Consider the following 24,873-nt stretch of genomic DNA (forward strand, 5'->3'; position numbering starts at 1 on the left):
TAATTCTGAAATATTAAAATGTAGAAACAAAGAAAATACATTTATAATTACAAAAATAGAATGACAAGGACATATTTCGCATTTTCAAGATACTTATATAGCTATTTCATTATCATATATTCAAAACCTATATTTATTAATTCAAAAAAAAAAGTATATAAATTATTATGAAAAAAAAAAGACCAATATAACAAATTATACCGACATATACTAAGGCTAAAAATATAACAGAGTAATATAGAAAAATCAGAAATAATAAAATCATTATTATTTATAAATTTATTAATATTTTAAATAAGCGTTCTGGAATAAAAGATGAACACAAGATCTTTATATTACATATTCATATACTACATACAATCATATTATAGAACAAATAATTCAGAATTAAAATTTTCTATAAATGAAGTTAAATGTTTAATATTATATGACTTAGAAATAATTTCGAAGTATGAAATCGTCAAATGAAAATATTAAACAATGTATTATTTACAAATTAATTAAATTATATGACGCTATTTTACAAGTACAAAATTCAAAAGTTTATTGCTAAATATATATTTTATTTTTCATAAAACCTTAATACTATATCAGAGCTCTCAAAAATCACAAATGATTTAAGCTTTCATAAACAATAAAACTAGAAAAATACTATTTCAAATCTCAACGTCATCTTACAATTTCCATATCATATTTTTTACTTTTAGATTATGGATCAACTTTAGCGCTAACAATACGAGGCTATAATTATTTATCACAGATTTTTCTTTCAAATAATAAAAAAATAATTTTTATAAATACATACAAACTTATTAAAGTTAAAAAAAGACATAAATACAAAAACAAATAGATTCAGCTCATTTTCATGCTTAACTATTCCAGATTTTTTCAGAAAAGAACTATCATTAAAGGTTTTTGTTTACGATTTGATATTTATTGTTTTAATAAAACAAGAGTCTACTTTAGGAACAGCAGATAATAATCATTAGAAACCTAACTTATCTACACTTATAAATTTTCTTCCAAGATTAAAATCATCATTTTGTAAACCTTTTTTTTCGATATAACATATAATTATATAGATTATAAAGAACATACAGAACAATCAGTTAATAAAAGCATTTTTCTTGAAAACTTTTTAGGAAAATAAGGGAACTTTAAATTTATAACTTATGATATATACCTTAAATTATTACTAATTCAGGAATTCAATGAATTCAGTTTATTTACATAATTCAATCTTATATGTAAAATATATTCCGTAAAAATTATTTTATAAATATCTTTAAAACTATTGCATAAATATCAAATTGATTTTCTTAAAAAAGCTTTCAAAAATAAAACATCTTTAATTATTACTAAAAAACATTTGACCAATGTCAATTTATTCAAACAAATTAAACATTATTTTATGCATAAAAACTTTTCTGACTGTTAAAACATTATTTTTAAATTTGAACATGATCAATTATATATCATTACTAATATCTACAGAAATAATTTTTATTTTTAAAAACCTAAAAACTATATTACATAACTTATGAATTAATCATTTAAAACATATTAAATGACATTACACCATTATATCAGTAGTTTTTTCCAAAAGCAAACCAATTCTTTTGTCAAATCTCTGTTGTCCTTTTTTTGCTACTTATGTCATTATTTTATATCTTTTTAAGCTATTTTTAACTCATAAACATTTTTCCTCTTAAATATCTACTATTTTTCTTTCTAAAATAATGCGACATTATTTTTTATTTAAAAAGATAAATCATTTTTATATTTATTACTTATTTGATTTGCAAAAAACAAGAATTGAGTAACATCAGAAGGTAAACAGTATTTTTTAGACAATTCATACTTTTTTAAACCTTTTTGCTTACATTCTTTCAAGAAACATTTTTTTTGTTTATTCAATTGAGCTATATATATATTACTATTTCTTAAGTTTTCCTTTATAAGAATACTCATAAATACATTTTATTTTTGCTGAGTTACGTCTAACTCTATTGACCTGATAAATCATTTTTCATAATTTCTTAAACTTTACTAGGATAAATTTTATATCTAAAATATAAATAAAAAAAAGTCCTAACAATTTCTAATTCATATATAATTAAAAACCAACTTAAAACAACAACATTAATTATGTATTAACATTTTTTAAATAGTTAAATATATACAAGTTATTTTCAAAATAACATATTTTTTCATTGTTAATATGTTAAAATGTATAATCTAATCATCAGAAGAAAGCTTTCATTTAAAATATTTCTATATAAAAAAACATTTCAAAAAAAAATAAAAATATAAAGGTATATAACTTTTTAAAAAAATACATGAATTTCAATCGGCTCGTGCACAAATATAATGTTTTCCAAGTTAAAATTAAAAATATCGAAATAAGCTATGTATTTACTGATCAATACTAGTTCTTTAAAATTATTAATATGAGAGTTTTATTGAAATATATTTACCTAAAAATAAAAACAAATAGATAAGTGATAATATCTGCTCCAAGATTTCAAAATTTTATAGATATTCCAAGATATTTTAAATCATAATATATTACTAATCCAATATCCAGAATAAGTCCAATTTTTTTAATTTTTTTTTTTTTATAAATCAATGTCAAACCTACGTTTAAATAAAGGAACAATATCTTTCCCTCCTATATACCTTGATTCTTTTATTGTTTGGTCCATTATTTATTATTTATAAATAACAAGATCAGAATACCAATACGTTGAACAGCATTATTAAAAAACAACCACAATTTTTAATATTTAAGTATAATATTTCTTTAATCATCTATTCAAAGACGCATATTTGCAATGAGAACTTTTGACAAAATAGGCTCATAAACTCTTACCTAAAATCTAAGTATTTATTAAATAAATAATATGGATCTTACAAAAGTATATATTTTTGAAGATTTTACATGTTTTTTAAATTCATTAATAAACATTTCACTCTGAAGAAAAAATAAGCAGTATAGAATCCTTATGCTAAATCTTATAAGATAATGAAAAAAAATAACATCAAGAAACATTAAGTCTATTAAAGTCATTAGCTTCAATAAAAAAAAAGAAATTAAACACCTACAGAAACTACACAGTTCATTAATTCCTTACATATTTCAAGATTCTTCAAAATTAATCACCTATAAAGACAAAAATAAAAACATGCCGGTAACCAGAGAAAATACTAACGTTGAAAAAAAACTGGTAGAATGCTGTCAAAATCATTTTTAAAGTTGCAGAAAGAATTTCCGAATAACTTAATTAAAACCGATACTATTGATAAAAAAACATTAATATAAAATAATATCAAAATGCCTCAAATTCCATATATACAGTAAGCATCACCCTTTGAAAAGCTTTCTAAGTGTCATTAAATTTCTAATTTATATATAGTTTCCAAAAAAAACAAACAGAAAAAGTCGATTGGGTTGAACCATTGAAAAAATTTATTCAGGCTACATCTATTGATGAAAATCAATATATCAATGTGATTTTATATTCTCTTATTGGAAAAAACGCACTTATATTTAGGAATGTAATATTCTTAATAAATTACGTCAAGATATTCAAGAAGAAAACATGGATATAATAAACCTAAATATGCTTTATAAGTATATCTCAATATATAGTATTTTATCATTTTATTAATTAGGGCTACCAGATACTACGGGCAACTTGAATTTTTAAGTCTTAGATTTCCTATAGATGAAAAGAATATACGAATTTTATTTACATGGTAATAATAGTTAGATATTTTATTTAGTATCATATAATTATAAAGGTATTGCGCATTTACGAATACAGCCATATCGCAATATTCATTAGCATACGAAAAGGCATGTGTTATGTTTAATATTGCAGCAACACTTTCTACAATAGGAACAACACGAGACAGATCAAAAGAAGATGAAATCAAAAAAGCATATCATTATTTCCAATCATCAGCTGGAATATTTGAGTTTATAAACACAAATTTTTTGCATGCCCCAAGTTTTGATTTAGAAAAAGATAATATACAATCTTTATGTGAAATTATGCTTGCTCAAGCTCAAGAAGTCCTCTGTGAGAAACAAATAAATGAATCAAAAAAACCTAGTATAATATCCAAGCTTTGTGCACAAACAGCTTGGTACTACGAAAATATTATAAGCAAAATTTCTAAAAATGTTCAAAAAAAAATTTTTAAAAAATATTGGTTACAACTTTGCGAAGTACGTTTTTGCTTTATTCTAACTAAATGTTAATAATATCAGATAAAACAAAAGTATTACAGTTCTATAGCACATTTAAATAAAGCTCTAGTTGATGAAGGGAATAATAAGTATGGAGAGGCTTTAGCACATTTAGCAATAGCAAATACACAATGTCGTGAAGCTTCTAAACTTTCGTTATCTTTACTTTTGTCAATATCTACTTCTGATAAACTGATGTTTGATCCAATGTCGTATTTTAATAATATAATTAAGAATCTCTCCATGCAGATACAAGAAAAAAAAAATAAATTAAATCACGATAATGATTATATATATTACCAATCTATCGTTAGCGAAGAATCACTTAAACCTCTTGAAAGACTTTCAATGGCAAAAGCAACTCCTATCCAAGAAATATATGTCAATCAAAATATACAAGAATTAATTGGGCAAGATATTTTCTATAAGTTTATACCAATATCTATTCATGAAAGCGTCTCATTGTATTCAGAAGAAAAGGCGAAACTAATTAGAAAAGAATTAGAAAGATGTGAAACTGCAGATTTAGAATTGGATATAGCGTTAAGTCATTTAAAATTACCTGATTCTTTAAAACATTATAAATATAATGATTCGATAATAGTGAAAGAATTATCAAAAGTTCCCGAAGAAATTATTGAGTTATCAAAATCTATACTTGATCAAGAGAAGGACTGTGAAGTTTTATCACTTATTAACAGTCTTTTAAATCTGAAAGAAAAAATAAATTTAGATCTAAATGAAGTTGAATTTATTATGAATGAAGAAGAACAAGAATGTGAAACAATGAGGGTAATATCTATTATTTTTATTATTAATTACTGATATACACTAGGAAAAATATTTACGTAAATGGTCACAGATTCCATCTAGCTCATTGACTTTATTAATGAAAAAACAATTGTCCTTATATAGAGAAAATCTTTCCTCATATGCTGATTTACATTCGCAATTAATATCTGAGTATAATTCTTTTGCACATCAAATAGCTACATTAATTGAAGGAGAAAAAAATATTCAAAAAAATTATGAACGAGAAATTGAAAAAGCTATTCAAAGCTCTCAAACAAACCTTTTGGATTTCGATGATTCTAATGATATTCAAAATGAAGTAAATAAAATAGAAAATATATTAAAAAAATTAAGTATTATTAAAAGGGAACGACAAGCAACTTTAAAGGATTTAAAAGAAAAAGTACAATAATTTACAATACAAATATTTGACTAAATTTATATATCTAGATATGCAATGATGACATTTCAAACATATTAATTTTAAAAAAAGCAAAATCAGACACAGAAAAACAAATTTTTTTATCAGAGCTTGAAAAATTTAAGCTCCATGAAACCAGACTGTCTGAAACTATTTATCATCAAGCTCAAATACTTCGAAACCTTACTTTAGATTTCGAAAATTTACAATCTATTTCATCAAAGTCACCTATTATTCAAAAATGGACCAAAATGACTGAAACAAATAAAAGTATTTCAAATAATTTTAAAGAAACATATAAAAAATACTGTAATATAAGATCTAGAATTTTGTAAAATCCAACAATATTGTTTTTATATCACTAATATTATAGAGACATAATTTCATCCTATAAGGAACTAAAAAACCTTTCCAGTTTACTTTTACTAAATACTAAAAAATTTGTAGATGATCGAAGACATGAAGGAGCAAACATTTTGTTTCATATAAAAGCTACATCTTAAGAAAAAATATGTAAAAGTTATATAAAAATTTAATATACAAGATAAAATATAACTAGAAATACAATTGATATTATTTAAATATAAACTGATAACTTTATTTAAATGCACTTATCTATTAATGATGCAGATAGTTCTCACAAAAAACATTCATCCAAATAATACTTAAAGCTGTTGTCATTAGATTTTACCAGGATTTTACATATGATAATGTTACTAGAAATGATAAGTGACCCAGCAAGCAGTGCAGCAAATTTAACACTTTTAAATATAAACCATTTTGCAATGAAATGAAATATTGCAATATAATATATCTATAAAATTATTTCATAAATACTTATCGTATGAATTATTTCATAAAATATTAATATATTTTTGTAGAAAATTACAGATATGATATGCTTCATAAAATTTTATAGTTGCTGAAATCAATATCCATGTCTCAAAAAGTCATGCTCCTAAGAAATTTACTAGTTATATAAATAATAATTATTTATAATGATACATATTTACTTTGATCGCAAATAGCACTGTATACACGTTTTGTTAACTTCAAACTAATATATGTTTGAATTGTATTAAAAAAAGCAATTATAAATATAATAAGATTCCATTTTGGCAGGTATCCTTCCGGTAGTCTATCTAGCATTATTTTTGCCTAATTTTTAATTTTTTGCCGATAATATTTAGCATCAAATCTAGTAATTCAAAAAGATCTCTATTTCTTAAAAGATTCAAATACTGATAGTGACCCTTTTATTTATATAGATTCTAAAGAGGATAGAATAGAAACTATTTCAAAAAAAATAAATACATATGCTAGTAATGAAAGGTATTTCATATAATAATTAAACTCAGAGTTTTTAATCTAATATATAGAAATTCTTGTATAAATACTCTAGAAGAGCCCATTTACGTGACAATTGTATTTTAGAATCTATCATGTTATAAACTAATATATATAAAGTATAATAGTGTTAAAATAATAGGCATCATAACAAAATATATGCTACTTCCTCATAAAGATTGCAATATCTTACGCAACTGTATCTATTTTTTTCAATAATATCATTCATTCATTTAACTATTTTAAAGGATTTATGAGGTCAATTTATTTTTCGTTTTACTTTTTTTTTATGTTTATCATTGGAAACATCAAAAAACGAATCAATCAATGTTTTTACAGGAATTTTCTGTATTATCTAGGTAGGAAAATTGGTTATCACTTTAAATCCCAAGCTTTTAAAAGTTCCAATGTATATTTTTTGAAATTTACAAATGAGACATTAAAAGAAATAGATCACTGTTTCAATCAATATGTATTCTTGAATATTCTTTATTTCCTTTTGTAATTTGTACTATATTTGTATCTCTCGAACTTTTTATTTTTCGTCATTAATATATACCAGAATCTTTTTATGCAAACTATCGTTATCAAGTTTATTCTAATCATTTTTGCATATATCTGGTCAACTTATGGTTTGCTTATCTTTTATAATTATTTTTTTCTAAATACTTATAACATCACTTAACGTTATAAATGATATTTCTCATCAAAAAAATTGTTATTTATCTTCTTTTACTCTACTATTTTTGTATTATATTTCTTTTTATATTTTACTCATTAAAAATTAATAATAGCATGGATAATTTTTTTGCAATTCATATAATTTTGTATCTCAAAAAAACATAATTATTAATTCATATACTTTTGTATTTTATCCTAATATATTATTTCCTATTATATTCAAAGACCCTTCTATCAATTTCTATATTATTATAAAGTTTAATAATTTTAAGCTAAAAAACTATTCAAAATTAAATATATTTAAATTGAATCTTATACAATTATTTTTTAAAATTAGAAATAATAAACATTATAATAATAGAAACTATTTTTAAAAATACTAAAGCTATAACTGTTGAAATTATAAAAATTACAACAATTATTTAACAATATCTTTGAATGTTTTATATCAAATCCTCAGATAATAGAAATTAAAATCATATCAAGACATTAAAAATATTAATTACTAGAAATCAAAAGATAGATACTAAATTATTAATTAGACTTCATCTACCAAAATGATTCTTAAAAATAAAACTACATTATAATATTATTAAAACATAAAATTTCACTAGTCATAAATAGGACTTTTCAAAACCATATATAATAATTTTACTATATATAGATATTCTAAAGAAATATTTCTATCATTGCATCTTAAAGCAAATACGAAATAAAAACAAAAAAAATCATGAAAAAAATATAGAAAACAAATTACATAACTATTTATATTTCTAAAAAAACCAAGGATTCATTGCTTTATTAAACTATTTAGTTTTTAAAACTATATATCAGAATTAATGGTTAATAAATCTAAGCTTATGTATAAAATAGAATTTATTTATATTTTTAAAATTCAAAGTCAAATAAACTCCACTAATTAAATAAACTAAACGGAATCTTTACAGTTAGAAAAATATAGTTTTTTCTATTTCAATATTTTTCAGAATCATATTGAATACTTTTTAATAAATATTCTACATATTTAAAATAAATCCTTAATTCTTTAGTAACGATATAATGTAAATTATGACTCATATTTCTATTCAAATGAAGACTTTTTTATTTAGATATATTTTAAAATATAAGATTAAACAAATAAATAATAAAATCTACCTTTTTTTTTTTTAATAAAATTATAAAAAATCTATAGCATAGTTATATCATAAAAATATGAACCAAATAAGTGAAATTCAAGAATGTAAATAACATCTAATAAAAATTATTCCCAATAAAACTATATATTAATATATGTTAACATCATTATCAAAAATCAACTTAAAATTAAAAAAAAAAACACACATAATTCATTTGATTTATAATAAAAACTTTTTTTTTTATTTTTAAATTACCAATTTTACATTTAATAACTTTTAATTACAAAAATCTAAAAATATTTTTTAATAATAAAAAAATTCATTTGCCCAGAAAATAATCAAACAATTAGTAAAATCAAAAGTAAATCTCATTATTCATTTAAAAAAACAAATATACTCAAAAAACTTATTTTTCCAAGAAAACATTCTTTAAAATTCAAACTTGAAATTAAAAAAATATTCTAAATCAAAATCTTTAATATAAAAACAATAAACTACATCTCTTTAAATATATAATTTATTTCAAATATTTTTCTTTTTCTATAACACTCTCATTGATTTTAATAAGTATCACTGTTCTATTAGGAAATCCCTGTGTTGGAACAGAATGCGCTGTTACTTTCGAAGGCTATAAATGTTAAACTAAAAACCCTTATATATATTATAAATTTCTCATACAAACTGCGATCCATCCATAATAGCTTCCACAATACCTGCAACAAATGCCGCACAATCAAAATAAGCCATTTCTTTTGGCACCGATATATATTTATTCACCATAGGCTCATTATCTACAATCATATCTATCATTTTAATTATTATTCAATATCTAACAAAAACCTACATTCATCCTCATTTTCCTTGCTCTTTTCAAGAGCGTCTGCTTGTTTATTAAAAAGTGCTTTCCATACATTTGAAAAAATAAACTGTAAAATTCCTAAAATTCTTATTTCTCTTTTATATTTCTTCTCTCGCCAACTAATTAACTCCAATAATTTCTGTCCAACTCTATATCCCTGAATATTAAGTCTATTCATCCTTAAATAAAAAAAACTCCTTTTTTTCCTTAAAAACATTACCTCTTTTCTAATTCATAAATTCCTTGAACTCTTTTTTGTGTATACCTAACTATTTCGCCAAATAAAAATGAAAATGCTGCCTGGCTTATTTCTGTCCCTTTTATACGGTTCAAATTACGCTCAAAGATAGATGTTTTTTTATATGTAGATATCTTAGAAGATCCTGATGACATTAATATAATCTAATCGATAATATATTATAAAATAACATATATTATTCTATAATTTGCAAGGCTTTTAAAATAAATCTAAATATTTATAAAAAATCACTCAAAATAATCTATAAAAACCTTAATCCATTTAAATTAAAGCTCGATGACACGTATTATCTATTAAGAATTTATATAACGCGTATTTAATTTTGTTAGAACACGAAGGTTGAAAAAAAAATTTATGATTTGAATATATAAGTTAAAGTCAGTTTATGTAAAGATATTAAGAAATATGGAGAAAAAACTTGAGAAGATAGCTTGTAGGTTTTTTCAGAAGAATAATTACTTAAATAACGAATGATTAGTGAAAATTCTATATTCTTTTGATGAAAAACATCAGATGACATGTTTGGCATGGCATGAGAATCCTATTTCAGTAGAAATAATATCTTTGGATAATATTTGTGAGAAAAAGATTGGAATAGTTAGTTTAAAAACATGTGTATTAACGATTATTGGAAAAAGGTGGTTGATATTATATATTATTAAATAATTTAATAATGTATTTTAAAGTCCAGAACTTGTATTGCAAAAAGATTATGATTTTACTATTTATACATTGGATCCAGCTGAGGATAAAGAAGTGTTTTCAGGGCAAGGAATGTTAAGTTGGATTTTAAATGTATCATTACAAACAAAAAATAATAATAAAAATGTTTCTGGACGTATTATAGGTTCAAAGGAAAGGAATAAGGAGGAAAAAACTATTCTAGAGGTGGTGATACGTTTGTCAAAAGTACCATCTACATCAGAAACTAATTTATTGAATACGATACAAAATCTTCATTTTCTTCATAGTCCATATAATACATTTGTTTTAGGAAATTCTGAAATGGTTTCATCCGAGGTTTGTGAAAAAAATAGGCAGTTATTTTTTGAGCCTCCTATTTATTTATGTAATTCATCATTAAAATCCATAAACGAATCACAAAACATCCTTCAAAAACGGCAAAAAGCAGCGCCTGATGTATTGCAGTCATCTATATTTCCGAATTTTGAAAATTTTCCTAATACAGAAACATTTAAACCATTTGCTCAAGCATCCTTTTTGGAGCAATTGTCTTCTCCAACTAGCGAATCTCTATCACCTCAAATATTATCATCATCATCATCATCACCGCAATATCTGCAACTTCCTCCATCATCACCACCTATATTTTCATATGGAAATCAAGTATCATATCCTTTATCTGAACCATCTCTTCCTCTTCCTGATTTCGAAACATCATATATGGAAGGAGCATCTAATTTTCAAAAACCTATGAATTGTCTACATCTTTCTCAGCTAGAAATGAATATGCTTCCTGCAGAAGCTAAAAAAAATATTGAAAATGAAAAGTCATCAGAAAATCATATAAAAATATTTAAATCATCCTCAGAAGAAAATTCATCCACTACTCAGGAATTGAAGAATAATGAAATATCTGATGATGAATTACCTGAACGAAAAAAACTAAATGAAGCAGTGCGAGCAGCACAGCTTGCTTTAGAAGGTTTTTCAGTAATAAGATTAGCTGATAATAAGGTGCAAAGAAACGATAAAATAGCAGTAAATTTATCAGAAGTACATGGTAATTATAGCATAGTATTGATTCTTTAAATACTAAGAATTTTGTAGATGAAAGTAAAAACAATGGAGATAAAACATTAAAACAGTCTGGAAAAAAAATATCTAATGCTCTTCGTGTAGAAATGAATCTTTTAAAATGCATTCAAGAAGGTATTTTTGTTTACATATATATTGAATTATTTAAATTGTATAGGAAAAATTCCTAATTATTGTAATAATTGTGGAACTATAAAGACTGTAAGTTGGAGAAGAGTCAAAACAACAGATGACAGACCAGAGGAAACTCTTTGTAACCGTACGGCAGTGTCATTATTTTATATTAAATTAACTATTTCTAGCATGTGGAGTTTGGTGGTCAAGTCATAAATCTATGCGCCCATCTCATCTTTGGCGTGAAGAAACAATAACTTTAGATTTTCATAATGTTTCAGATGCTTTATATTCAAAAAAAACAAAAAAAAGGGTTTCATGTATCAATAAAAATAATGAAAATTTAGGCATTAAAACTAAAAAAAAACATCCGGAGAACAGAACTACCTTAAAAAAGCAACGGAACTCATTATTCCAGGATAGAATAATACAATCTTCTCCCCCTAAATTCACTTCTCAAGAAGTAATTACACGGGAACCTTTTTCTGAATTAAATAATAAAGATAATTGGCTTTATCTTCCAAAAAAATCTATATCATCTACTATGGATAATAATGAAAAAGAGATCTTAAAATCATTTAATGATCAAGAAAATAAGAGCTTTGATGAACATTCTTTTGAAAAGATTCTCGACATTTCAACTGGTAGTCAGAGTAATCATGCTAAAACTACTCCTAGAAAAGTCAAAAATGTTTCATCAAATCTGAGTCCATGGAAATCTACAATTTTCCATCCTCAATCAAATATAGAAATAATAGACACATTTATAGAAACGCAGAAGGATTACGAATCTTCTGCAGGTCAGTATCAAGCTCTTGATTCAATATTTCTTGAAAACGATTTAATCAATACAACAGTTTTTGCATCATCTACTTTTTTAAAAGTACCAACTAATAAATCCAGCTCAAAAATTTCATGTATGAAAGACGTAAATTTAAAAAAATCACATGGGACGGATACATTATTTCCTGACTTATTTACATCTAATAAAGATACACAGGATCCTGCTAATGATATTTGGTCTAAAAACCCTAGTTCTCCTAGCTCCGATAAATATAAATACTGATAACATGTTTTTTTAGGAAATATGAAAAAACTTTATTACAGCGATTTTTTTTAAAAAATACAATACAAAAGCAATATTCAATACTTTATTGCCTTTTAGATATATTATGGATTTGTATTCTAATTATAATCAGATATATTCATAAATGAATATAACTAAAATGTTTTTGTTATGGAATAATGATGGAAATAAATATATAAATATTGTAATATTTATAATAGCATGTATAGCACTAAAAATTAAAATGTTATAAAATAATTAGTAAATTAATGTATGAACTAATTCATATCAGTAAAACTTGAATAAATTGTATTAATAAACTTTAAATTATCTTTTGCATTATTAGATTTGCATAAAGTTCAAATATGCCTAATTATAAAAATAAAAAAATAACAGATCTTATTTAAATTATGAACAAATATTAGCAATTTAAATAATATTAGATAAATTAACATTACAAATTAATACTTTATTAATAAAATTAAACATCATTATTATCTTTTTAATATATCATAATTTAGAATTTAATAAACATATATTATTTTCATTAATTATATAATATAAAATAATCATTTTTATAATTTGCTATATATTTTAAACTTTAAAAAAAATTAACTAATATCAATTATAACTTATCATCTTGTTAAAACTATAGTGACTTGTAAAATATAAAAATAATAACTATTAATATTAAATTTTTTCATTCTTAACTATACCTAAATAACAATTATTATTAAAAATATAAAACAAATATCATTAAAATATATTTCAAATTAAAAAGAAAATTCAAATAAGCCCAATCATAATAAAAATATCATCATTTATATTGTTAAAATATTTTATAAAATTAATTTTCCAATATCAATCCATAGTGAATAATAAATTTCCCTAAGTATATATAATATATATTGAAATATACCAATACTATTATTAATAAAAACAGATACATATGTTTCGGAGAATTATTTACTTTTTTAAAAAATAAAATTTATCTTATATAAAACTATTTTACTCTTATAAACAAATTTTTACTAATTTTACAAACATAAATTAAAATATTCAACATAATACTGATTACATCAAGTTTTATTTTATTTTCACAAAAAAGTAATTTCCAATACTCTAAAAATATAGTACTAATAAATACAAATCATATTGTATCATTGATAATTTTAAATTCTTTTCTTATATAATATACCCTATTTTTCATAACTTCAAAATGATTTTTCTAAAAAATATATAATTTCTATACAACATATATCTATTTATTCTAGTTATTTCTTTGACAAAACTTTTAAAATTATACACATAAATTATACTATTATTCTTTAATCCTAAAATATTTTTTAAAAATTATATCTTTTATTATTTAAAGATAATTTTAACAATTTTTAGATTGAGATTAAAACCACATATAATAAAGAATAGAATTAATATTTAAATCTTTAATTATAACTCATTTAACTAAATTATGATTTTCATATCTTTTTAAAAAATCATAAATAAAACAAAACTCAAACAATTTCTTACAAAATAAAATAATTTTATTTTTTTAATCATATATTCATTTTAGCTTATTCAAACCATCTAATTGTAAAATTTCATAAAAATAAGAAAATAAAAAAATCATAATAGGAAAAATTCTATTATAAATATAATATTTTTTAAAGACTTAATTTACGGCATCAATTTTATTTTAAAATATATGAAATAATTTAATAAAATATATAATTAAAAAAACAAATAATAACAAACATGAAAACTATATGCAAAAATTATCCACCTTTTCTTGATAAAAATCAACAAGATTTTTTAATTTCAGAATTAATGGATTATATTCAAGTTCATGGAATTAATATTCGTATAACACATTCAGAACAAGACAAAAAACATTTTTTCAACCATCAAAATGTTCCACTAACTCTTTTTCCATCTTTATTTCCATCAATTGCTTTTAAAAAAGCAAAAGCAATTCAATGTGATTTTAATAAACTTTATGCATTTGTTGCAAATGACGAAGAATTTATGTGTCAAGTTATGGAAAAGTAATACATCTATTTTAATAAACACATTTTTTATACAACTAGTCTTGTTAATATTGATGATTTTATAAAAAAATTATGGGACATACATTTAGAGGTCAAAAAGAAAGGAATCGTACAAGTAACAATTATTTAAAAACCATATATGTACTTAAAAAGTATAGCCAATATCATTAGGAATTTTTAGATCAGATTATCTTCTTGAAGCTACACAAAACTCATCACCTCAGTTGAAGCAAGTAGAATTTAATACAATAGCATCTTCTATGGGTTCATTCTCATCTAAAATATCAGAAATGCATAAGTAAATAAATATCATTCTAATCTTTTATCTATTGATTTAAAAGATATCTAAACAGTATTGGTGCTTATGGATCATGTATATTGAAAGAAGAAAATTTTCCGAAAAACGATTCTATTAAATTGCTTACAGAAGGACTGGCCAATGCAAATAGGTTATATGGAGAAAAAAATACTAAAATTCTTTTTATTGTTGAGCCTCATGATTCATTTATTCTTGATCAACGATGCCTTGAATATGAGTTATTTCAAGTGTTAGAAATTTAAAATATTAATTCATATAATTGATTATAACTAGTCACGGGATACAAGCTTATCGTGTATTCCTGCACTCAATTTTAGACTTTATAGAGCTTCGCCAAAATGACAAAGCTTTGCTTTTCAAATCGCCTAACTCAAAAATTGAAGAAATATCTGTAGTATATTTTCGGACAGGATATTCACCAAATCATTACCCATCATCTATTGAATGGTCTGCACGTTTATTAATCGAAGAAAGTCGTGCTATTAAATGCCCTACTGTTATAACACAATTGGCAGGTTGTAAAAAAGTTCAACAAATTCTTTGTAAAAAAAATATCATAAATAAGTAATTTTCCAAATCATAAAATGCACTAATATTTTCTAGATTTCTTCCAGAAAATATATCAAAATCATTGAAAGAAACATTTGTCTCTATTTATGCACTAAATAGAGACTTATCAGGTCAGGAAGCCTATCGCTTACTCATGAATAACCCTCAAAATTACATCTTAAAACCTCAAAGGGAAGGCGGAGGAAATAATATTTATGGATTAAATATACCAACCTTTTTAAAAACAATTCCGGAATCCCAAAGAGAACAATATATCCTCATGGAGATGATTCATCCACTTTTACAGACAAACACAATTATTCAAAATAACGAATTACATCATACTAATGTTATTAATGAATTAGGTATATATGGTGTTATTTTATGGAATAAAAATGGAGAGATCTATCATAATAAAGAATCAGGCTATCTTCTAAGGACAAAAGATAAAGATAAAAATGAAGGAGGCGTGATGATCGGCTGCTCATCAATAGATTCATGTGTTTTAGTTCCTTAATAAGCAAAAACCACAAAAATGCCAAATAAAATAATAATAAAAAGAATAACAATATTACTTAATAAACTTAAAAACAATATAGACAAAATATAATCAAAAAAAAAGTATTTATATTACTTAAACGCCATCACACTCTTAGAGCTACTTCAAAAATCACATTTTTACGCCATTATACTAAACTTTACATATAAAAAAATAAATTCTTTGACCTAACTTTTTTTACAAACCAGTTTCGGTAATTCTAAACTGATCTAGGTTAGGGCACATAAAGTAAAAACTCCTTCAAGTAACAACTATTGTAAACACTTCAACTATCTTACTATGAATAGCCTAATACTGCAAAAATAAGTTCATTATCGTAATGACTTTTATAAAATTTTCTTTACTAAAAATATGTAGGAAAAATTGATGAATTCAATTAACTTTTTTTGTATAATAAATCTTAGTCAAAATCAGCCTTAAAAGAAAACATATACATTTATAGAAAAAAAAATACAATTTTAACAGTAAGATATTAAATATATTAAAATATCTACACATCTATTTTTTATAACTATTTAAGATGGGAGAAGTGTTTTATATCTTTTTTTGCTTGATTGGATTTTTATGTTCAATTATACCTTCTATCTGGCACTGGAAATATCGAAATGTCGCGCCTTTATGTCTTATTTTTTGGATATCTTCAACTAATTTAATATATTTCATTAATTCTATCATCTGGTTTAACGGATCTAAATCAACATATCGTGGTGATCTATATTGTGACATTGTGACTAAGCTTATACTCGGATCGGTTACTGGAGAATTAGGTGCTACTGTTGCTATTACACATTACCTTTCGAAAATTATGAAGTCTTCATATTCATCTATCCAGTCTAAAATAACTCGTAGAAATCAAGCAATAGAAGATATTCTTTTTAGTTTTACATGTCCTATTATAATAATGTCTTTACATTATATCGTTCAGCCAGCAAGGTATGTAATCGATGGAATTAGTGGATGCATGCCATGGACGGATCGATCATGGCTAGCTGTGATTATTGTTTTATTATGGCCTCCTGTATTTGGTAGTATCAGTGCTTACTATTCAGGTATATTCTTCGTATGATTTATAATAAATGTATTCATTTTATTAGTTAAAGTAATTATTTCATACTTCAAAAAGCGAAATGAATTTCAAACTATTTTAAAAGATTCAAAATCGTCTATGACTTTATCAAGATTCATACGTCTTATAGGCTTATCATCTCTAATAATAGCCATTTACTTGCCACTTAATATTTACTTGTTAGCTATAAACATAGCCCAGATTATTAAAAGCAACATCAAATATTCATGGTCAGATGTTCATAATTGGAATTCTAGTATTTTTTATCTTCCAAAAAGCAACATGCCTTTCAATCGCTGGCTTTCGCCATCTAATGGCATTATTGTTTTTATCTTTTTTGGTATGGGTAATGATGCAATACTCATGTATAAAGAAATAGCAAGAAAATTGTACATTACTCAATTTTTCCATTTTGTCCAAAAGAAAATTTTCAAAAAAAAAACAGAAGATAACAAAAATTCACAGGATTATTATAATAGCTATAGTTTTGAAAAATCATTAAACAGGTAAGATAAATCAATCTTTTAATATCCTTTTCCTTACAAATATATTTAGTTGTCCTCCATTATTTTATAATCAAACACGAGACGTAAGAATTCTTGAAAATGGTTCTTTAAATGATTATTCTTCTCCTCCTATTTATACAGATCATGACAAGTACAACTTAGATTTATCAATCTATAATCAGTATTACAGAGACAATTCTAATATAAATAATAAATACGGGCCTCGCAAATAACAAAATACGAAAAATTCGCATTCATCTTTTTTTAAGCAACAATAATATAAAGTTGCATTTTTTACAGACATATATTTATGATACAAATAGCATCTAATTATTCAATACTTTCACTTTTTCAAAAAGAAAAGAAACTATATATATGTTCAATTCTTATCTACAGCTTCCTGGCATGCATCTTTTTCTTCTGATTCTTTTGATGGTCTCAAAACTTGAACACTTCCTTTATTTCTTGTCAATTAAAATTATCGACAAATTACATTATACCCACGCTGAATCACCGATATATTTGTATGTTTCTTTCCATCGTCTGTTGTATATGGACTTAACTGAACTGTGCCATCAACATAAACCAATGCACTTCATATCATTTAACTTGAATCATTTTTTTTTTCTCAGTCTTACCCTTTCTTAACAAATGATAACATATATGTATTTAAACGCGAATCAAAATTGATGATACGGAACCAACTTGTACGATCTGGTGATGTTTGACACGCAAGTGAATAACGAATAAAATCTCGTCCTGATTGACTTGTTTCAACTACTAATTCATTTCCTACTCGTCCGATCAAACTAATTTTTGCCAAATCACATGATACTCTTGAATTATGAAAAAACTAATGCTCATGACTCACTCAATCTATTCAAAACCCTTCAAAACTTACTCTCAAAAACATATATTTTAAAGGTTTCCTGCTAATATTCATTTTTACTTCAAAAAATTAATGTCTAAAAATATAGTGTGTCCTGTCAAATCAAGGATTTCCTAACATAATTAAGGTTCCGTCAATTTGTTACACCTGGGTGTTCGGTTTGATATATAAAACTTTTAATAAACAATTTTGGAACGGACACGTATGAGGGATGTGCCCCAAAATACCACCTAAGGTTTTACCAACTAATTAGGTTAAGACTTGATCAAATAGAAAGTATGATATTTATTTATTTTAATATTTATGTGTCTTAAAATTTATTATATTAAAAACTATGTAATTAATTGTATAAATATACAAATTATGTTTATATTTAGTTTTATTGTTTAAAAATCTATTTTTATCCATTAAGAATGTCAGCCTGCCCAGCGTTTGCTAAAATTGCCCATACAGAGGCTTTAAACAGGGTAAAGACCAAACCAGTCTTTCGTTCAAGTATACTTAATGAATCCAAGACATGTGACATAGGGGTATGTGCTAATACGTGCAAAATATTAGAAAGCTATAAAAATCTAAATTTCTTAAATATACAATCAATTTATTTACTTTATTCAAATTTTGTGCAAGTTTTGAATACTCCTGTAATAAAGCAATTTCTAATGATGAAAAAGAATCTATTGTAAGACGTGATATGCCCTGCACAGTCTTTTCCATGGAATATTTGTCCTATAAAATATCAAAAAAAAAACGTTAAAACGATAATACGTAACAATAAATGTCGTTTATTAATATTAATTATATAAAAATATATTATTTTAAAAAAAAACAAACAAAATATCCTTTAGAAATACCCAACAAGATCATATCCATACATTAAAAATACCCATTTTAACTATTCCTCTATTTTTTAAAACCATATTTTATTAATAACAATTAATATATTCTTGAGTTGGTATTAGAAAAAAAAATTAAAAACCATATATTACGTTTATGTATTTCCTTATATCTATAATAATTAACGAAAAAAACATATATGAACTATTTAATTAACTATAGAAGATTATCCGGACGAAAAAATCTTGCAACATATATGACAAAAATAAAGTCTTTGATGAGTATGCACACGTAAATGTCTATAATGAAATATTCAAAATAAAAAAATAGGAAAAAAAGCCTTTCTAGATGCTTATATATCTTAAATTTTCTATTACATGAAAAAGGACAAGAAAACCTTTTCACGTTGTATATAAATGCATCCACTTCATCTTTTTTAAGAATTAATGACTTATTTGATGGAGAACAAAAATTAACCTAAAGCTGGGAAAACATGAAGGAGAAATTGTATTATTTATGCAATAACAAGATGTTTCGAAAAAAAATAATGAATTTTTAGTTAAAAATTATACACAAGTATTATCTTCCATAAATGAGTGGTCCATATCGAATAAATCTTCATTATGTAGCTTAGAAGAATCGCAAACGTCAAGATGATTAAAATGATCTATAGGCTCTAACAATGTTTGTTTTGAAGTATTTTCATCAGACACTAACCTGAAGGATAGAGAAACGTTTAATAAATGATTAAATAATGGTGAAACGTATAACCATTCATTCACTTCCAGGGGCTCTAATTCATCTTTTTGCATCATACTCCTGAAACTCTAACATATCTTGAAGAGAACTCGGACCGAACAAGATGTTTCATAAGCCAATAGCCATGAATCTAGTTCTGGTTTAAAAAAATGTTTCAAATACTAATGACAATTTTTATGTAATCCATCCGATTTAAATAACTTATGTTCCAATCTTTTAGAACCCAAAATATCTTGCAAGCGATATTCAAAACTATCTATTCCCGTAAAAGATTCAAGAATAGATGGAGCATTTTTGCAATCTACAAACCCCTGTTGAAAACATATTTCACACTCGGATTGCTCTAAACCAAAATTACCAAGACTACAAAATTTACTAAATGTCGTTTTATTCGTAAATAACCCAGAATGAGAAATACTCATCATACATATGATCTTGCTTATTTCTAATCATAAGGAGATATTTTAATGGCGCTGTAGCATAAATTCATTCTATCAACAACTGACAATTATTTAAACGTAATGATAATACCGGTTCCAATAATGCAACTGTTGTTAGGATCTTACCAAACTTTTCTCTCTTTAAATCTCACTCCAAAACATCTACAAAAAGCTGATCATGACAAACACTATACCAGAAAAATGCTTCTTGCTTTTTTTGTGTTCAAAAACAATCATTCTTATATAAAAAAATCGAGAAACGGGCTTTTCAACTCTCCTAAAGAGGCATCTAATCCTGCTTTCAAATTTCTTAAGTCTGAAAAACACCTTCAAATTTCTTTGCATTTTTAATAGATCCTCCAAAAGCAATAAACCTGAATGCTAAACTACATATTATATCCATCTCAGAAATATAAAACACATTATTCCTATACATTTATAGGTTTTTTTTTCTATTTTTTACGTCCCCCAAAAAAACCATAAAACACAACTAACTGTTTCACCCAAAAGAAACAGTTTTTCTAATAAAATATAAACATAACCCTTTATTTTTCTTAAAAAATAAAAATATAATATACATTGTTCAAGCTGGCCTGGAATATCTGCATCTGTAGATCTTAAATACAAATCAATCCAACATATTCATCCTTCTGAGAATGCTTGCATCACACTCAACCTATCCTTACTCCGTACTGATATAATCTAACCCAGACAACTATTCATATAATCCCACTCAAAATGTATTATCCGATAGAGTAAACATCATCCAACTAACCCTATCATATAATTCAAACTAAATCAATACAAAAGCTTGTATTTTTCTCATGATATGCAGATTTTGCTTTTTAACCTATTATACATTCTGGTGCAAAACAGCATACAACACACATATATAACACATATGACCCTTTAAAATCTATATAAATTACAAGAAACTTGCTAGAACCTTCTAGATAATCCTAGAACTTTTTAGGAATTTCAAGGTTTAACCTTTTTTTTATATATCTTAATATACTTCTTTTTCTATATCTCCTTTAATTAAAATGAATTAAAATAACCTAGCCCTATATGGCTGTATATTCTTAACGTCTATACTTTATTTCTTTAATTTCGATGAAACCACTTATATCGCCATTGATAGGTATGTTTTATATTAATATTACATGTTACTTACGTTATAGCGTATACATGCACATTTATTTCAATATCTGGTATTATCTTCTTAGTAATTAGATCTTTAGTAAAAAACAAATATTTATAATGAAGTAGTTTGCCCTTGCAGCCTTATTTAAACATAATTCGGAAGCACTGATAAGTGATCTTCCACAAGGCTTAAGTGGAGCACATGTTGGTAATACATGTATTTTAGCAGGCCTAATATATATTGTATATTTTTTTTTATTATATAAAAAAGCGATCTGATATATAGCAAAGGGAATATTGGTTTTTAGTGGTACACAAATATGGTTAATTCGACGACAAACAGGAATTTCGCTTTGAAATTATTGTAAATTTGAATTATGGTATTTTTAAATGAGCTGTCAATTTTGAATCAAGACTTGAATTTTTATAAGTAAATGATAATAATACTTTAAAATAAAAGTTAGGTGTAAAAAAGAATAATATTTATAATATTAAAAGATTCTATATGTCACTCTATACCTTTACTATATAAATTCTATTATATAATACAATCTATGTTTAATTTTTGATAATGACAACAAAATGTGACATTTATCATAAATCCATTTCAAAGCCATTTAAAAAAATGATAAGCATATAATATATTTGTTATATCCATAGTATAAATTTTCAGCATAATATTGATAATTGTAAAACCCAAATAAAGCCAAATCTTAAATTATTAATTTTATTATTTTCTATTACAACTTCAATCCTATTATAATGAAAACATCATTACAAACTAATTTGTATCTTTTACAAAACCTTCTTTAGCCTTTTTAGCAGTTTTATCCTGACCATATTTAATTTGCAAAATAGCAGTAGAATCAGGAAAGTCAGAAGGATCCACAGAAGTTTTCATTGGGATAGAAAAACAAGCACCTGATGATCCATCATTATAAAAAGTATCTGGATGTAAAGGAAAACAAGAATAATTCATATTAGAATAACTCAAACAATATTTAGAATTATTGGGAGAAAACATTTCTGATATATGCTGATGATTCTTTTGTGAGAATAAATCAGTTGTTGAGTAGGTGGAAATAGCAGAATTTGAACTCGAGTCAGAAGACGAAGAATAGTTATGAAGTACATGTTTTGGATGCATCGAAAGACTCTTGTCAAGTAAAGAAAGATCATAAGAAGAATTAAAAATTTGATCAGAAGAAAGAGGAAACATAGACGTGATCGGATAACAACTTCGATCGCCCTCCTTAAAGTCAGAAGAATTCATAGAATAAAAAGAATCGTTCATATTTTTCTTAAAAACAGAAAAATTACCCAATGGCTGAGAATTTATATTATTGTCCTTTTCAGCATAAACATCCGTATGATTACTCATGTCTTCTATCCCATGTTTTTTAAGCACTAAATATTCAGAAGAAAGGTGATTTTGATCCCCTGAATATATTTGATTCTCCACTTGAATAGAATCATGTGTATAAGGGGGAAAATAATCCTTATGTAAATCAGTATCCTGTTCATTTGTAACACGATTAGAACAAAGATGTTTCTGTACAACTCCTAAATTATGAACCGGTTCAACTTCATCTGAATGACTTTGATGCGATTGTATTGATGATTCTGGTAGAAAAGCAGAAGACGAAGACGTGTGTTGATTAAATTGATTATCTATTTCAGAAGAAACTGTTTTATTATTCGAACAAAGATCATAAGCAGTTAACGTAATATATATTTCAGTAGATTTGTCTAAAATAATAAATAAATAAAATAAAGAAACGAAATAAATACCAATTTCCCCATTTCTCATTCTTTCTTCCTGTCGTGCTACTTGATAAATTTCTCTCAAAAGGCTTGTTTTATTAGGAGGCATAAAAGCAGAAATCTCAGCAGTCGCTAGCTCAAGTCTATTAATAGGAATTCTAGAACATCTTAACATAGTAAGAAGAAGGCCAATTCTTTCTATTTTAAATTAAGCAATTTTACAATAAATTATCGATCCGACCTGATTTCATAAGGTGATCCGGCTCTTTATGACGTATATTTACAGGCCACCACGAAGGCTTAGACTTATCACCCCTATTATAAGGATAACGAGTTTGCTTCTTCGGTTCAATCACTTTAATCCATGCTTTTGCCACAATTTTACATACGGATTGTTGCAACTGTTTAAATCGAGACTCCATAAATGCAATAACTTCAGCTGTATTTCCAATAACAAGAGACCTATACTTAACTTCCCCAGAAACATATTCGTTACTCTTATCATCAGTATCTACTTCAACAGAAAGACTATTCTTATTCACATCCTCCTGCTTTTGAAAATCCCGTGAATCACATGTTGTATTCGATGAAAGGGACTTCTCTTTTGGAATGAAAAATTCATTTACACCAAGGATTGATTTCATAATATCACTCATCAAAGATTTATCATATGATGGCCCTTCAAACAATTTTTCCAATGAATCAGAACACTTTAATCCTAAAACATCATCTTCACTTAAAACACCAGGATAACATATTCCATTCATCTTATCATCTTTTAATTCAATATTTTCCTTGTTTCTAATATTTTTCTTAGCTAATCCATCTTTAAACGTGTCTCCAGATTTTTGATAAGCAAGTGCTAACTTTTGAGCATCATTCAAAACCTTCTGATTAAACCACGATTTCAATTGTCCCTGAAATGCTTCACTTGCATACGTTTCATAATCCCCCCTAGAATTAACCAACAAAATCGCAAAATTAGACTTATTTATATAGCAAGACTTGCATAAAGCACGAAGAATCCTATCACGCTTACACTTAAAGTGTCTATTCTGATGCGAAGGACTAGAATATGGCTCCACACGTACAGGTATTCGTGGCATCACCCAATCCTAATTTCAAAAATGTTTAAGATAAAAAGAGCCAAAAAAACCCAATTTTTTCTCCGAAAAAGAGAATCCTATCATTAAAATACTAAAATATTCATATATCCTAATTATAACCTTCAAATACCTCTCCTTTATCCCTTATTAACCCTCTATAGATATACCACGTTTATCCCGTC

At 24.9% G+C, this 24,873-nt stretch overlaps 12 protein-coding genes across 12 annotated transcripts; 6 read left to right on the top strand and 6 right to left on the bottom strand.

Moving 5' to 3' along the window:
- The first annotated feature begins 3,309 nt into the window (after positions 1 to 3,309).
- PNEG_03008 (hypothetical protein) lies at positions 3,310 to 6,023 on the top strand. Its single transcript, XM_007876868.1, has 9 exons — positions 3,310 to 3,357; positions 3,417 to 3,510; positions 3,555 to 3,634; positions 3,685 to 3,759; positions 3,805 to 4,234; positions 4,277 to 5,047; positions 5,091 to 5,450; positions 5,498 to 5,799; positions 5,842 to 6,023. The coding sequence occupies exons 1-9, from the start codon at positions 3,335 to 3,337 to the stop codon at positions 5,969 to 5,971; spliced, it is 2,265 nt and encodes a 754-aa protein (XP_007875059.1). The 5' UTR covers positions 3,310 to 3,334; the 3' UTR covers positions 5,972 to 6,023.
- A 509-nt stretch (positions 6,024 to 6,532) lies between these two features.
- PNEG_03009 (hypothetical protein) lies at positions 6,533 to 6,953 on the top strand (the record flags this gene model as incomplete). The annotated part of the gene is made up of 4 exons (XM_007876869.1): positions 6,533 to 6,543; positions 6,576 to 6,601; positions 6,659 to 6,800; positions 6,848 to 6,953. The coding sequence occupies 4 exons, from the start codon at positions 6,533 to 6,535 to the stop codon at positions 6,900 to 6,902; spliced, it is 234 nt and encodes a 77-aa protein (XP_007875060.1). The 3' UTR covers positions 6,903 to 6,953.
- A 2,196-nt stretch (positions 6,954 to 9,149) lies between these two features.
- Positions 9,150 to 9,884, bottom strand: PNEG_03010 (hypothetical protein; the record flags this gene model as incomplete). Its single annotated transcript, XM_007876870.1, has 4 exons — positions 9,150 to 9,260; positions 9,311 to 9,435; positions 9,477 to 9,661; positions 9,712 to 9,884. 4 exons carry the CDS (start codon positions 9,882 to 9,884, stop codon positions 9,150 to 9,152), a joined length of 594 nt encoding a protein of 197 aa, XP_007875061.1.
- Positions 9,885 to 10,096: 212 nt separating this feature from the next.
- PNEG_03011 (hypothetical protein) lies at positions 10,097 to 12,750 on the top strand. The gene is made up of 6 exons (XM_007876871.1): positions 10,097 to 10,183; positions 10,229 to 10,388; positions 10,437 to 11,494; positions 11,542 to 11,643; positions 11,687 to 11,788; positions 11,832 to 12,750. The coding sequence occupies exons 1-6, from the start codon at positions 10,156 to 10,158 to the stop codon at positions 12,707 to 12,709; spliced, it is 2,328 nt and encodes a 775-aa protein (XP_007875062.1). The 5' UTR covers positions 10,097 to 10,155; the 3' UTR covers positions 12,710 to 12,750.
- Positions 12,751 to 13,548: 798 nt separating this feature from the next.
- Positions 13,549 to 14,269, bottom strand: PNEG_04336 (hypothetical protein; the record flags this gene model as incomplete). The annotated part of the gene is given in 9 exon segments (XM_019757848.1): positions 13,549 to 13,597; positions 13,657 to 13,678; positions 13,781 to 13,845; positions 13,857 to 13,888; positions 13,908 to 13,937; positions 14,016 to 14,027; positions 14,175 to 14,193; positions 14,224 to 14,234; positions 14,240 to 14,269. Coding segments are annotated over 9 exon segments (270 nt in total).
- A 195-nt stretch (positions 14,270 to 14,464) lies between these two features.
- PNEG_03012 (glutathione synthetase) lies at positions 14,465 to 16,142 on the top strand (the record flags this gene model as incomplete). The annotated part of the gene is made up of 6 exons (XM_007876872.1): positions 14,465 to 14,754; positions 14,797 to 14,872; positions 14,916 to 15,055; positions 15,099 to 15,305; positions 15,350 to 15,640; positions 15,680 to 16,142. The coding sequence occupies 6 exons, from the start codon at positions 14,465 to 14,467 to the stop codon at positions 16,140 to 16,142; spliced, it is 1,467 nt and encodes a 488-aa protein (XP_007875063.1).
- A 526-nt stretch (positions 16,143 to 16,668) lies between these two features.
- Positions 16,669 to 18,005, top strand: PNEG_03013 (hypothetical protein). Its single transcript, XM_007876873.1, has 3 exons — positions 16,669 to 17,233; positions 17,279 to 17,756; positions 17,806 to 18,005. The coding sequence occupies exons 1-3, from the start codon at positions 16,705 to 16,707 to the stop codon at positions 17,987 to 17,989; spliced, it is 1,191 nt and encodes a 396-aa protein (XP_007875064.1). The 5' UTR covers positions 16,669 to 16,704; the 3' UTR covers positions 17,990 to 18,005.
- A 130-nt stretch (positions 18,006 to 18,135) lies between these two features.
- PNEG_03014 (hypothetical protein) lies at positions 18,136 to 18,715 on the bottom strand (the record flags this gene model as incomplete). Its single annotated transcript, XM_007876874.1, has 4 exons — positions 18,658 to 18,715; positions 18,395 to 18,609; positions 18,261 to 18,349; positions 18,136 to 18,212 (listed from the first exon to the last, which is right to left on the bottom strand). The coding sequence occupies exons 1-4, from the start codon at positions 18,697 to 18,699 to the stop codon at positions 18,136 to 18,138; spliced, it is 423 nt and encodes a 140-aa protein (XP_007875065.1). The 5' UTR covers positions 18,700 to 18,715.
- Positions 18,716 to 19,045: 330 nt separating this feature from the next.
- PNEG_03015 (hypothetical protein) lies at positions 19,046 to 19,359 on the bottom strand (the record flags this gene model as incomplete). The annotated part of the gene is made up of 2 exons (XM_007876875.1): positions 19,046 to 19,207; positions 19,252 to 19,359. 2 exons carry the CDS (start codon positions 19,357 to 19,359, stop codon positions 19,046 to 19,048), a joined length of 270 nt encoding a protein of 89 aa, XP_007875066.1.
- A 686-nt stretch (positions 19,360 to 20,045) lies between these two features.
- On the bottom strand, positions 20,046 to 20,660 carry PNEG_03016 (hypothetical protein; the record flags this gene model as incomplete). The annotated part of the gene is made up of 2 exons (XM_007876876.1): positions 20,046 to 20,298; positions 20,440 to 20,660. The coding sequence occupies 2 exons, from the start codon at positions 20,658 to 20,660 to the stop codon at positions 20,046 to 20,048; spliced, it is 474 nt and encodes a 157-aa protein (XP_007875067.1).
- Positions 20,661 to 21,791: 1,131 nt separating this feature from the next.
- Positions 21,792 to 22,178, top strand: PNEG_03017 (hypothetical protein; the record flags this gene model as incomplete). Its single annotated transcript, XM_007876877.1, has 4 exons — positions 21,792 to 21,819; positions 21,860 to 21,903; positions 21,948 to 22,064; positions 22,113 to 22,178. 4 exons carry the CDS (start codon positions 21,792 to 21,794, stop codon positions 22,176 to 22,178), a joined length of 255 nt encoding a protein of 84 aa, XP_007875068.1.
- Positions 22,179 to 22,602: 424 nt separating this feature from the next.
- Positions 22,603 to 24,843, bottom strand: PNEG_03018 (hypothetical protein; the record flags this gene model as incomplete). Its single annotated transcript, XM_007876878.1, has 3 exons — positions 23,827 to 24,843; positions 23,613 to 23,783; positions 22,603 to 23,570 (listed from the first exon to the last, which is right to left on the bottom strand). The coding sequence occupies exons 1-3, from the start codon at positions 24,689 to 24,691 to the stop codon at positions 22,603 to 22,605; spliced, it is 2,004 nt and encodes a 667-aa protein (XP_007875069.1). The 5' UTR covers positions 24,692 to 24,843.
- Positions 24,844 to 24,873: the final 30 nt, after the last annotated feature.

The sequence above is a fragment of the Pneumocystis murina genome, assembly GCF_000349005.2.
Source record: "Pneumocystis murina B123 chromosome Unknown supercont1.15, whole genome shotgun sequence".
Lineage (NCBI taxonomy): Eukaryota > Fungi > Ascomycota > Pneumocystomycetes > Pneumocystales > Pneumocystaceae > Pneumocystis > Pneumocystis murina.

What these genes read in the sequence shown, in the direction of transcription:
- PNEG_03008 (XM_007876868.1), top strand. Translation starts at nt 3,335, where the DNA reads ATGCCTCAAATTCCATATATACA. An exon ending in CCTCAAATTCCATATATACA is followed by an intron (nt 3,358 to 3,416) that starts GTAAGCATCACC and finishes ATTTATATATAG; the next exon opens with TTTCCAAAAAAAACAAACAG. An exon ending in ATGAAAATCAATATATCAAT is followed by an intron (nt 3,511 to 3,554) that starts GTGATTTTATAT and finishes ACTTATATTTAG; the next exon opens with GAATGTAATATTCTTAATAA.
- PNEG_03011 (XM_007876871.1), top strand. Translation starts at nt 10,156, where the DNA reads ATGGAGAAAAAACTTGAGAAGATAGCTT. An exon ending in AAAACTTGAGAAGATAGCTT is followed by an intron (nt 10,184 to 10,228) that starts GTAGGTTTTTTC and finishes ACGAATGATTAG; the next exon opens with TGAAAATTCTATATTCTTTT. An exon ending in AGAGGAAACTCTTTGTAACC is followed by an intron (nt 11,789 to 11,831) that starts GTACGGCAGTGT and finishes AACTATTTCTAG; the next exon opens with CATGTGGAGTTTGGTGGTCA.
- PNEG_03013 (XM_007876873.1), top strand. Translation starts at nt 16,705, where the DNA reads ATGGGAGAAGTGTTTTATATCTTTTTTTGCTTGATTGGATTTTTATGT. An exon ending in TATCAGTGCTTACTATTCAG is followed by an intron (nt 17,234 to 17,278) that starts GTATATTCTTCG and finishes TCATTTTATTAG; the next exon opens with TTAAAGTAATTATTTCATAC. An exon ending in TTTGAAAAATCATTAAACAG is followed by an intron (nt 17,757 to 17,805) that starts GTAAGATAAATC and finishes AAATATATTTAG; the next exon opens with TTGTCCTCCATTATTTTATA.